Source organism: Panthera tigris, chromosome A2 (genome assembly GCF_018350195.1).
Source record: "Panthera tigris isolate Pti1 chromosome A2, P.tigris_Pti1_mat1.1, whole genome shotgun sequence".
Lineage (NCBI taxonomy): Eukaryota > Metazoa > Chordata > Mammalia > Carnivora > Felidae > Panthera > Panthera tigris.
Genome location: NC_056661.1, coordinates 60,240,961 through 60,253,300, shown reverse-complemented (window position 1 = coordinate 60,253,300; position 12,340 = coordinate 60,240,961). Strand labels below are relative to the sequence as shown.

The 12,340-nt window shown below is 43.8% G+C and overlaps 1 protein-coding gene across 1 annotated transcript in view; it reads right to left on the bottom strand.

The window, feature by feature from the left end:
* Positions 1-12,340, bottom strand: part of LOC102954880 (solute carrier family 41 member 3-like) — a 93,893-nt gene that overhangs the window by 59,948 nt on the left and 21,605 nt on the right. The window contains exons 3-4 of the mRNA XM_042977196.1: positions 7,851-7,922; positions 2,141-2,285 (exon numbers count right to left, since the gene is read on the bottom strand). Of these exons, the coding sequence (XP_042833130.1) occupies positions 2,141-2,285; positions 7,851-7,922 (217 nt within the window). The remainder of the gene's footprint in view (positions 1-2,140; positions 2,286-7,850; positions 7,923-12,340) is intronic.

Below are 12,340 nucleotides of genomic sequence, written 5' to 3'. Positions count from 1 at the left end.
CACATTGTATCTTGGCTCTTGGTGTTTAAATACTTTACTCACTACTCTGTAACTCTAAATATAATTAGAATTATCACCTCAAGGCCTACTAACACTGCTGCCACTGGTCACAGTTTGTGCCCTATTTTGTGACCAGGTCATAGCTACTTTATCTCTTTTGAAATGCCAGTTCTAAGTGAGGTTGAGTCTGTGTGGCTGGTGGTCTGGTGAAAAACAGGGACTACATAGAAACCACCAGTTTGAGAGCACTTATTAAAAACCACCACCACCACCTGGCTTTACAGCAGTCATGCTGAGGTCACACTATGAGCCACCAGCCATGCTCCTCAACTTCTACACATCTTTGGACAACCCAGTTTATGTCCATGCTGCTGAACTTCACCCCTCATCTATGCTTCACTTTCCTCATCTGGAAAATGGGGAGCTAGGAATGGCATTCTCTACAAGACTCCACAGGAACAGGGCTGGCCTCTGGAATCATTTGATTGTGTTGTTTTCAGAGGAGACTTCATATCAAGTATCTCTTGGGCTCTATTTCTCCACAAGGTGTGGCATACTCATTCTTCTCTTCCCTTGGACAGACTGAGTGATGGCACCCTAGCCCCTGCCCCATGTGCACAGGCACAGGTACATGACCAGGAGCAGTCTGCCCAGGGAAGTGCAATTTATGAATTTGCTCCTGGGTTTCTGCACTCTTACCCTCCATCCCGATTACATACACTAGCACAGGAATGAAGAGAAACCACTAAATAACCTGCCACATTATCCTTACAGAGAGCTGAGCTCAAAGGTGTTTCATGAGCAGTCAGATGGAGAACAGAAGGGTAAATGCAAATCCGATTCACAGTTAGCACTTATTCTTTCTTATACGTGCACATTGTTTGCGAGAGACACTCAGACATGCAGTCCAGAAGAGAACCAAAATGAAGTCCGCTCATTCAGCAAACATTTGGCAGCTGGTAATATGCCTATTTTAGGTGTTGAAAATAGCCATCAGGCTCTGGGCTCATACAGTAAATGCTTGTTGGGTGGAGGGACAGACAGCACACAAGTAAGTGAACAAGCATTTGAAGTAAAAAACAGGACATGAAAATAAAGCAGGACTATGAATGGGGGTGTCATGCTAGAGAGCTGATCAGAGAGGCTTCAAAAAGGAGACACTTGCACTTAGCTGAAATTTGCTATGTGCTTGCATACTGATGTCTCACCCCAAACCAGAACATACACAGCACAAAACAGTACAGTTACTCACCAGTGCATCCCCTCCACTGCACCAGTGCCTGGCACACAATAGACACTCAGTAAGTACTGAGTAAGGAGCGAATGGGGGGACATTCCATGGTAATTGCACGGCAACCATGGTTGCCCCTGAAATGAGTGAGCTCCCTGAAGACAGGGTTGTTTGTCACTCCTTGTGTGTTCCGCCTTCTGCAGACATGGAGGAAACATCTGATGCATGGCAGGTGGTGTGACAGGAGCAGAATAGGAGAAGCCCTATTCTAACAGGGCACCTCTCTGAGGAGCTGACATTCTAGCAAAGGGGTGAGACAGAAAAGAATGAAGAAAATGAACAATTGCAGATGTTTGTAAGTGCTCAATAAGGAAAACAGGTGCATAGTGCAGAAGAGCATGTCGGCAGCTGGGGAGAAGGGCAGAGGGCAGAACTTGAGTGAGTCAGAAAAGACCTCTCTGCAGAGATGAAATTGAAGCTAATGCTAGAGTCTTGTTCCCTACAGGACTGCAGATGCCAGAATCTTCTACAGGCCCATTCACAAGCTGTGCTCAAGAAACATTGAATGGATGGAGGACGGATGAGCAGATGAATGTGTCAACTGAGCAAAGGCCAGTTCTCTGAACAAGCAGAGGGAAGAGAAATGGAGTCAGCAGCTCACTCCTGGACACATACATTGCCTAAGAAAGGACTCATTGTCCTCCTTGCCCATCCATAAGGTGGGGCTTGGAGACTTAACTAATAGGCTCTCCCCCATCCTCTGGCAGGACATGTGAGGCCCCACCATTAGTGCACCCATTTTCCACATCTCAAGGAACTGAAACACAAAGAGTTGAGAGCAAAGTACTGAAGAATGGAGGACAGGGAGAGCTAGGAGGGGGTGGTAACTGGGGTGGGGGCACAGCTCACCTAAGGCAAATGCAGCAAGAAAGGCGGTGATGACACTGCTGGCACACAGCAACTCCACCTTCACAAAGTCCAACTCCTCCCTAGACATAGCACCCAGCAGCAGGGCGGCCACAGCAGCCAGGAACCCCACAACGGTGGCCTGCACCTGTCAGGGCAGAAATCAGAAACATGAGGAAAGGTGTCTCTGACCATCATTGTTCCTCCCTGCCTTTGCCTCTGCCTCCTCTCTGACCTTGAGGTTACCTAACCTCCTTCCCTCACCCTAAAATTTGCCAACAGCCCTTCCGACCTGGAAAAAACAAACACCTCGCTTTAATCCAACTCCCTTGAAAACTATTGTTTTCTTGTTCTGCAACTTGTTTGATGCCATTTTCCGTCATGAAATCTTCACCTCCTACTCAGCCTTTGGCCAAGGGCCACCAGTCTCTTGCTCATGGCTCCTCTCACTGGTCTGGGCAAAAGTGCTCTATAACCCCCAGCTGCTCAGACATGCAACTTCTCCTGCAATGTGGAAACTTCCACGATCCACAGCTATGCCTTGGAAGTCTCTGTGCACACTCTGTCTCTCTCCCAGACTTTCCTTCCTTGGCAATTGCCCTTCATGCTGGTGGCCCTCTTTCTCTCCATTCTCCCCCATCCCGGCTGCAATTCCCATCTCATCTCAGTGGCGTCACACCTCTGCTGCTCATGCAGGCCAGTACCATGAGGTGCCCAGATCTCAGTATCAATACTGGCATGTTATCAGTACAGTTGACCCTTGACCAACATTGGCATTAGGGGCACCGACACTGTGTAAAGTTGAAAACCTGTGTATAACTTGTCACTCCCTCAAAACTTCACTACTAACAGCCTACTGCTGATCAGAAGCATTACCCATAACACAAACTTGATTCACACATATTTTGTATGCTATATTATATACTGTATTCTAATAAAGTAAGCTAAATAAAATTAAGAACATCATAAGAAATCATACATTTACAGTACTGTATTTATGAAAACAAATCTGCCTATAAGCGAACCCATGCAGTTCAAACCCATATTGTTCAAGGATCAACTGTAATTCAAATGTCTCAATGGAAACATGCTGTATTATTAAAGAACCCTAAAAAAACAAAGAACTCTACCATATATACGGATGAAAATGTTCCCCAAGTTAACCCACGTGATTCCAGTTAAAGTCCCAATAAGACTTTTCATAGCACTTGACAACTTAAGTTCCATAAAGATGAGTATGTGCAAGAACAGCCAAGACACCTTGAGAAAAAAGATCAAGAGGGAGTTTGGCACATTCATTATCAATATTTAGTTTTAAGGCTACTGTAATTAAAACAGGGTGGTACTGGCACAAAAATAGACAAATAGATCAGCAGGACAGACTGGAGTCCAGGAACACCATCAAGAATAGATGAAAATGTATATATGGAAATTTAATATGATAAAGGTGGAACTTCTAATCAGTATGGAATGGGTGGGTACTGAATAAACGGGGTAAGGAAAAGTGGATATCTAGGGGAAAAAAAGGATTCCTACATTATACCATTCATACACACACCCCACTAAACATAAAACCTAATGTATGAAAAGAAAAAAATATAGGATAATGTGTTTCAGATTTTGGATTAGAGAAAGACTCCTTCTGAAGATATGTAAAATCTATGAAGAAAAATGAAATAAGCTGTATATAAATCCAAGTATGACTTCAATGTGATACCACAAACTTCAAAGACAGAAACTGAGCAGGAGAAAATATCTCCATTTATAAGTAATAAAGGGTTAGTGATCAAAATCATGAAGTCCATTTTACAAAGCAATGCCAACTTTTGTGTTTTTTTAATGTTTATTTATTTTTGAAGGGGAGAGAGACAGAACATGAGCAGGAGAAGAGCAGAGAGAGAGGGAGACACAGAATCTGAAGCAGGCTCCAGGCTCTGAGCTGTCAGCACAGAGCCCAATGTGGGGCTTGAACTCATGAACTACAAGATCATGACCTGAGACAAAGTCAGATGTTTAACAGACTCATCCACCAGGCACCCCAAGCAACGCCAACTTTTTAAAAAAGATAACCCAACAGAAAAATGTACAAGGGGAATAAATTGACAAGATACAAAAAGGAAATACAAATGGCTAAAAAGCAAATAAAAATGTGACCAGCTTCCCAAGTAATAGGAAAAAAAAAATTAATCCCAATTTGAAAGTAGGTATCTTATTTCTTTGTAATTGATGTTGGTGTTCCTTTATGAAAAGGTCAGTGCCCTCTCAGTTTTGGCGGGGGGTGGGGGGGGTGGGGAACTCAGCAGGTGCTAAGCCCTTGTCTGTGCTTATCCAATGAATGAATCAATCAATGAGTGCATGGGTACACTATATTTATCCCCCAGACTAGGTAAAATTAAAATTTAAAAGGTTTAGGGGCACCTGGGTGGCTTAGTCGATTAAGCATCTGACTCTTGCTTTCAGCTCAGTTCATGATCTCAAGGTTCATGGGTTCGAGTCCTACAGTGGGCTCTGTGCCATCTATGCGGAGCCTGCTTGGGATTCTTTCTCTCCCTCCCTCTCTGCCCCTCCCCTGCTCTCTCTCTCTCTCCCTCAGAAATAAATAAACATTAGATAAATTTTTAAAAATTTAAAAGGTTGATAATATAAAATACACATTGACAAATATGTGGGAAAATGATTCTCTTACATACAGATGGTGATAAAATTGGTACAGGAATTCTGGGAGGAAACTTGGCTACAATTTACCCATATACTTATGATCTAGCATTTTCTCAGTACAACATTTGCACATGTGAACAAAGAACCATGTAATAATGAGAATAATGACTGGAGCTGACATTTCCTGAGTGCTATCTGCTATTCTAAGTGATTTTCATTCATTAAGCCATTCTTAAAAGTACAAGTTACAGAATTATAGGTACAGCATAATACTTTTTGTGCTTAAAAAAACACAGAAAGACAGGGACACCTGTCTGGCTCAGTTGGAAGAGCATGTGATTCTTGACCTTGGGGTCGTGAGTTTAAGCCCCAGGTTGGGTGTAGACATTACTTAAATAAAACAATATTTAAAAAAAAAACACAGAAAGTCATAGCATATATTGTCTATGGGCACATACACCTATATGGGAAATACAAAGTAGTTTAGAAGAATACTTTCAATGCTGGTGAGGTTATGGAGAAACTAATAATTAAAACATTAACATTGGTGCTATTACTTAATACTAAGCATTGAAATATTTTATAATCCTTTTTGGAAAAATCTAGATCTTTAAATTGTTCATACCTTGTGAACTTGTGGGAAGTTATCTTCAGAAATTCGTGCAAAAAGAGAATAATGTCATTGTGGTGTAATTTATTGAGCAGAAGCCTACAAACAATTTTATGTGCACCCATGTGATGAAGGTCGAATGAGGTGGGATAGGGCTGAATTTGGACAGTTTGCAACGGCCCTGTTGGACCAGCTCTTAGTGGCTGCACTTCAGTCTTACTAGTTGAGTTCCTGGGCCCTACCAGTTGTTAAAAATCACTCTTGGGTATATTTTAAATATTACTGTTGGGTATATTTGTGATAGAATATCACAATATTTGTGATATTGTGAAATTTGGGTATATTTGTGATAGAATACTAGAAGTTCAATTATGAAATTTATTGGACCATGTGTGACTCAATGTTAAGCTCCTTAACAAACAGAAGAGACAAACTTATATCCATGCTATAAACCAGAATGTGCCAAGCCAGTGTCTGGCCCAGGTCAGGACTTAATGAATGTTGGTTGATAATCGATCATGTGGAAATGTGCATACATATGGACAAGGATTTGGAAACTTGTAGCTCAGGCACTTATTACCTGCCCCTTGCCAGCCTCTCTGTTAAGGGTATCACGAGCATCTCATTTAATCTCCAAAGCTCTTCAGCCATAGGCCATGGTCCTGGCACAGGTGACTCGGCTCAAGTGGAGAAGGCAGACATCTACACACAGAATTGCAACCAGGTCAGCTACAGCTGCATGTGCAAGGCCCCAAAGAGTACCTGGTGTCGGGCTGGAACTGAGACCTGATTGGAACTTCATTGCCAGAAGAATAAGAAGAGACAGGACATTCCAAGGAGAGGCAACCACACACACAAAGGCAGCAGGTGTGGGGGACATGAAGCTGTGGAAGGGACAGGACCAGACCAGGAGTACCTTTGGGCCAGGCCTACACTTTGACAAGTAGAACCAACAAAGGAGCTTCAGGAGGAGGCAGTTTGATCAGCTCTAGGATTTAGAAAAGGTCACTCAGGTGTCCAAGCAGAGGGGAGCCAGAGGGGAAGGAACCTGGGGCAATGAAGAGGTTTGATGTCAGTGATGCAGGAGACCAAGAGGCCAAGGCAAGGAAGAAAAGAAGCAGGGCTGGATTCAAGTACAGCTCAGAGGCAGACTCTTCCGCGAGTGGTCATAAGGTTGAGGAGCAGAGATGCTGAGAGAGACTCGGTCTCAGGCTTGATTAATGGGAAGACTCCTCACTAGGCACAGCTACTATGATTGGGAGTTTACCACATGTGGCCAGGTGCCATGGCCTTACATGATTGAAACCTCACAACAGACCATCTTACAGATAAGATGAGGTGATTTGCCCAAGGGTCGACCCCCAAAATGAACTTTCAACCATCAAACTCTTTGGGATTGGGGACTTCACACGAGGTGAGTGTGAGGATATAAGGTGATGATGCCAGATCTGGCTAAGGTGTTTCAGGGATGCTTCGGTGAGGGGCAGATGGAGATGCCCCGTAGACAGCCAGAAACAGTGGCTCTAGAACCCAGGTGAGAGGTAAAGTGGATACCCACCTACTCTGATGGACAGGGAGATACAGCTAAGCAAGTCTTGTGTGGTCTGCCCAAGGCCAACCTGTTGATAAATGACAGCCTTAACACCAGCCTGTCTGATCTTAGAGTCCAGGTGCTTTGTGCAGCCTCAGGCTGCCCCCAGCCAAAGAAGCCCAGAAGGTTCTGGATAAAACTACTTCCTCTCTTGCCCTGAGCCAATTTGTTCCCAGTCTCCCCCTGCCCTAGGCTTCCTGATTTTGTAATACTCTGAGACTCCTCGGATGAAAACTTAGCCCAACTAGGGTCTATTTGAAGGAGGTTCAAGTTTGAACACGCATGAAACATTTAAGGGACAATGGTGTGGGGGTTGGAGGATATCCTGCAAAAGCTGAGAAAGCACAGGCTGAGAGGCAGGAGTGGGGCCAAGGAGGAACTTCCAGACAGGAAGAATCTCCAGAAACTATAAGCGGGATCATATGCACGAGGCAGTCAGAGGGTACACCAATTAGGATGTCAGTGACTTTGGCAAGCACAGCTTAAGTCAAGACAGTGGGAAGAGAAGGCAGTTAGCCCTGTCCATGCTATGAGAAACAGGAGTAAGTAAGTATAGGCGAATCTTTCAATAAGTCTGTCTTGGAAAGAAGGAGGTAGAGAAGCTGGAGCGAACTTGGGTTCCAAGAAGAGGCATCTACACTCCGGTGCCAGTGCCTGTAGTTGGGCTGATCCTCCAGCTGCCATATGAGTGTGGTCTGGTGGTTACAGAATGGACGAGGGGCCCATTCCCAAAGCTCAGTCTGGAGTACAGGGACAAGGGCTCACTTAGTCTTTGCTCTTCCTACCTGGAGCCGGCCTGATTGCAGATTCAAAGCAGGAAGGAGATTCATCAAATGGACAAAGGGGAGAGTCACCTGAATGAGGGCGAGGTTACTGCTGATAACTCTGTGCTGCTCTTGGGTGTCATCAATTTGTCCAGTGTTGGCCTAGGATGAAAAGAAAAGGGCAAAGGGTAAGTCTGGCTGGTCAAAAAGCCACGTGAAGCCTTCCTGGAAAAGGCAATCTCTCAGGAGAGAAATCAGCAAATACCATTTCATTAACACCAGAACAAATTATTCTGCCCAACTTTCAAAACTGATGTGGGATGGGAAGGTAAGACACAAATCCCTTTGAGAATAAGATGGTGTCATGAACCATCTCTCCCATACTCGAGTATTCAAGCACACACAGAGGTAAGCGTCACCAACAATTTCAGAGCCACCTCTCAAACTCATCCATGGGCAGCAGGGGGAGGACCCCTGCTGAGAAGCTGGTTTGCATCCTCAGCTAGGTCTTCAGCCATGTTCTCCTCAGCACCTGCAATCCCTTTTCCCACTAACAGCAAGTCACATCTCAGCTGACCACTAACCTCCTCAATCTCACTTCTGCAAATCATCCCATTTAAGAAACGTTTAAGTCCTTCTTAGGATAAAAAAACATGATCAGAAATACAATTTTCTCCTTTAAAAAATGGTAGTCAGCTTCTAATTTCATAGCATTTTACTGCAAAATTCAAGATGTAGATAAGAAAAGGTTTCAAGCAAATATACTTTTCTAGCTCCTTTGTAATTAGTTCATTATGTTCCTGAACTCCAAAGAAAAAATAAAATTACTTTTCATTTTCAAATAAGGGGAGGCTTTTCTTTTCAGCATGATGGAAACCTCAGGTGTAGCACACGCCATGGAGCCAGGTGACTTTTACTTCACACAGGTAGATTAATATGCACCTTGGGAGTACCCATCGGGACAAGGGACTAAGGTGGAACAGAACGAAGCTACACAGCTTGCCACACACCAAACATGCAAGGCCAACAGGCTCATTTCCCTTCTCTGCTCCATGCTATGCTGGGTGCTTGGTGGACTCAACCAGTGCATTTACTGTGTCCTATCAATCCACCAACTCTAACCCTTTATTCATCAGATAAGGGGGAGCTACCGGCCCATGACCCCTGAGTATTAATTAGAAGGGCATTCCTTCCTCAATGGCTGAACTGGAAAGGGAGTGATGCCAAGAGGTGCAGCAGGAGGACTGGAGGGCTGGGGAGCTTGCAGAACTCATACAAACAAGGAAGGAGGAGGACCTGAGGGAAAGAAGCTGTGAGAAGGGGTGAGATGGTAAGGAAATAGGATTTCAGAGCATGTGGAATGGATGGACCATTTTCCAGTGGGGAACAGACCAAGGCAGCAAAAGGTAGGGAAGGAAGCAGGGCAGAACCAGACTAGCAGGATAACCCACAGGGAGGGGGCACTTGGGAGCAGGTCTCCATCAAGGTAGATGGATACTGCTTTACCCTGGAATGGTGGTCCCAGAAATGTCCGGGTAAGAGCTGGAGAGACAAAGCCAGTCCAAGCACAGGCTCAGTGGCTTTTTGCTAAGAATGTAAAGAGAAAATCAGTGGGAATTTGGGACATCTATTATGGAGACTGACCTAGATTCATCTCAGTGGGTGACATTTGGGGAGGCCCTTCCCAAATGTTCATTTGGATCACACAGACTTGAACATTTTAAAATGTCTTTTAATGTCTTACAAGTATAAATTGCTATGTGAAATCCTATGGGGTCCTATCTCAGTTCTAGATTTTCTAAATCTTTCCTTATTGGCTACATCGTAACAGGTTGCTTTAACGGATTCAGACCATGAAGATGACATATCCTCCGGGCACCTTCTGGGTCTGGATTGTACCTGGAAGGCTGACCCATATAGATGCATATACAAGCTCCCTTGCCCTGTTGCTTCTGGTTGGTTTTGGTCAGTGGGGAGTCACGGAAAGTCACTGGAGGGACAGCAAGAGTGAGGGTGGGGTATAAGCATCTCTGTGCCCTTCCCACTGCCCCAGTGGCTGTGCTCCTCCACACAGACCTGCAGCACCAGCCAGATGGCCCTTTCCTACAGCTCTCCCAGGTTCTGAGAATCATCCCTACCTCTACCCATCCTCTTGCCCCTTTCAGCTTAGACTGATCATCACTTCCTGTTATTGCCAGTCCTAGGGTGATTCACTGCCCTTTTGCAGTTTCCCATAATCCTGCCCACAATGTGGTCAACTCTTCATTAAACCCTGCTCAGCTCCCATCTGTATGTGCCACCTCTCTCCTGCCAGGATCCTGACTTATCCACTGAGTTTTATCTTCATAAGGACACTTAGCTTATTCACAATAAAAAAAAAACCCAATTTGTCATTATTTTGTATATTTTTTCCCAATAACAAATATACCAATTATTTTCCAGTAACAAAAAAAAAAAAGACTTACTGGATTAAGATGGAGGACTGAATGTTTTACTATCCTTCCTAACCAAACTGAAGGATAGGGAAAGACAATCTTTTTATTTTGAATTAATTTTAGACTTCAAAGGAGTTCCAAAGTTAATATACTTTCCTATATACCCTTCACTCAGCTTCTCCTGATGTTAACACCTTATATAACCACAGGACAATTATCAACTGAGACATTAAGGCTAGTACAACTTTATTAACTAAACGACAGAACATATTCAGATGCCTCCAGTTTCTTCACTAGTGTCCTATTTCTGTCCCAGGGTGTCAATTCAGGCTGCCCATGTAGCTAGTCATCATGTCTCCTTGGTTTCTTTCAATATGTGGCAGTTCCTCACCTTTCACTGTCTTTCATGACCTTGACACTCTTGAAGAGTACTTGATTAGATATTTTGTACATTGTCTCTCAAATGGGTTTGTCTGGTGTTTCCTCATGATTACACTGAGATTATTCGGTTTTGAGGGAAATCAGGCTACAGAGGTATAGTGCTTTTCTCTTCACATGGTATCTGGAGAGCTGTCATACCAACATGGCTGATGAGATGTGGCCTTAACCTTGGTCCTTGGTTCAGGTGGTGTCTGCCAGGATTCTCCACTATAAACTTACTGTGTTTCCCTTCCGATACTCTGTTATTTACTAGTGAGTCATTAGGCCCATTCCATATTCAAGGCAAGGGAATCCAGCTTCACCTCCTAGAGAACAACGTATCAAAGATTTGAGGACATCTACAAACTACTATAGTGATTCACAAGTATTTGGGGAGATAGTTTGGGGCCAAGCAAAGATCCTATTTCTCCTTCAAGTGCCACCTACTAATTCATTAGTGGATTTTGCCTGTGACAATGATCAGTATGGTATTCTAATGGTGATTTTATATTTCCTTCATTCTTTGCACATAAAATTTTCTCTGAGATACAGTGGTCCCTTCTCCCCCTCTTAAATCATTTATTTACATGGTATGATTGGACTCATGGGTATTTATTTTATTCTTCAGGTCATAATACTATTATATTTATTTTGTCACTAACACTGCTCCCACTGTGGCCATTGGGAGCTCATTAAGGTTGTCTTTCTGACATGCACCCACATGCTGTTTAGTACTTCCTTACTTTCTGGCACTATCTGATACTCCAGGTACATCTTGTATTTTCTCTGCCCCAGTCCTAAGATGAGCCATTTTCCCAAGAATGTTGGCTTCTTTTATTGAAGAATGGTATCAGAAATCAAGACCTAGATGGCAGATGTGTTAGGTGCCACTGGGATGGTACTGCTTCTAGGTTCTGTTAGTGGGAGAGCTAGGAAATGTATGTATGGATCCTAACCCATGAATATACACATACCCATGTCTATTGTTGTACCTATCTGCATACATATTAAAACAAACGTGAGTCCATATTCATATTTCTGAGTCAAACCCAGGATCATAGGGTTCATTCTAGCATTGAGGAAATGATTTTTAAAATGGACACAAGTTGTGGAAAATAAAAAGAGGTATCTATAGTTTAACACGGCTTAAGAGGGCATCCCTAAATAATGTAAAGCAGGAGTTAGGTTGGAGGAAGGACCCATAACCAAAAGGTCTACTGCACAAAGCAGAGGTAGCCCTGAGGATGATGGGAGCAGAAGGGAGCCTGGGACAACTGAAAGGGCTTTGGCCCAGAGAGCAGAGCAGGAACATCCAGAAGAGTTGGCCTCTTCCCTTGTCTGCCAACAATGAGACACCTGGCCATTGGGCTCTAAGCAGAAGTAGTGTGTGTGTGTGTGTGTGTGTGTGTGTGTGTGTGTGTGTGTGTGTGTGTGTTGGGGTTAAAAAGGCAAAGCAGTGCCCAGAGTGGCCATGATAAGATGGACAAAGAGTCTCTAGACCCATAAGCCCAGTTACTAGCACATACTTCCAGGTAACCTATTTTGACTCACCCCCCCCAACCCCAATCACTACAAGTATCCTCCTCTAAAGGACCGCATTCAGAGATTCACAGAGTAAGAGGAAAGCTAAAATAAAATGATGCTCAACCAACCAAAAATCACTGTTCATGAAAGGAAGGTCACAATCATGAAAGAGATTCATCAGAGTCAACAAATGGAAGCACA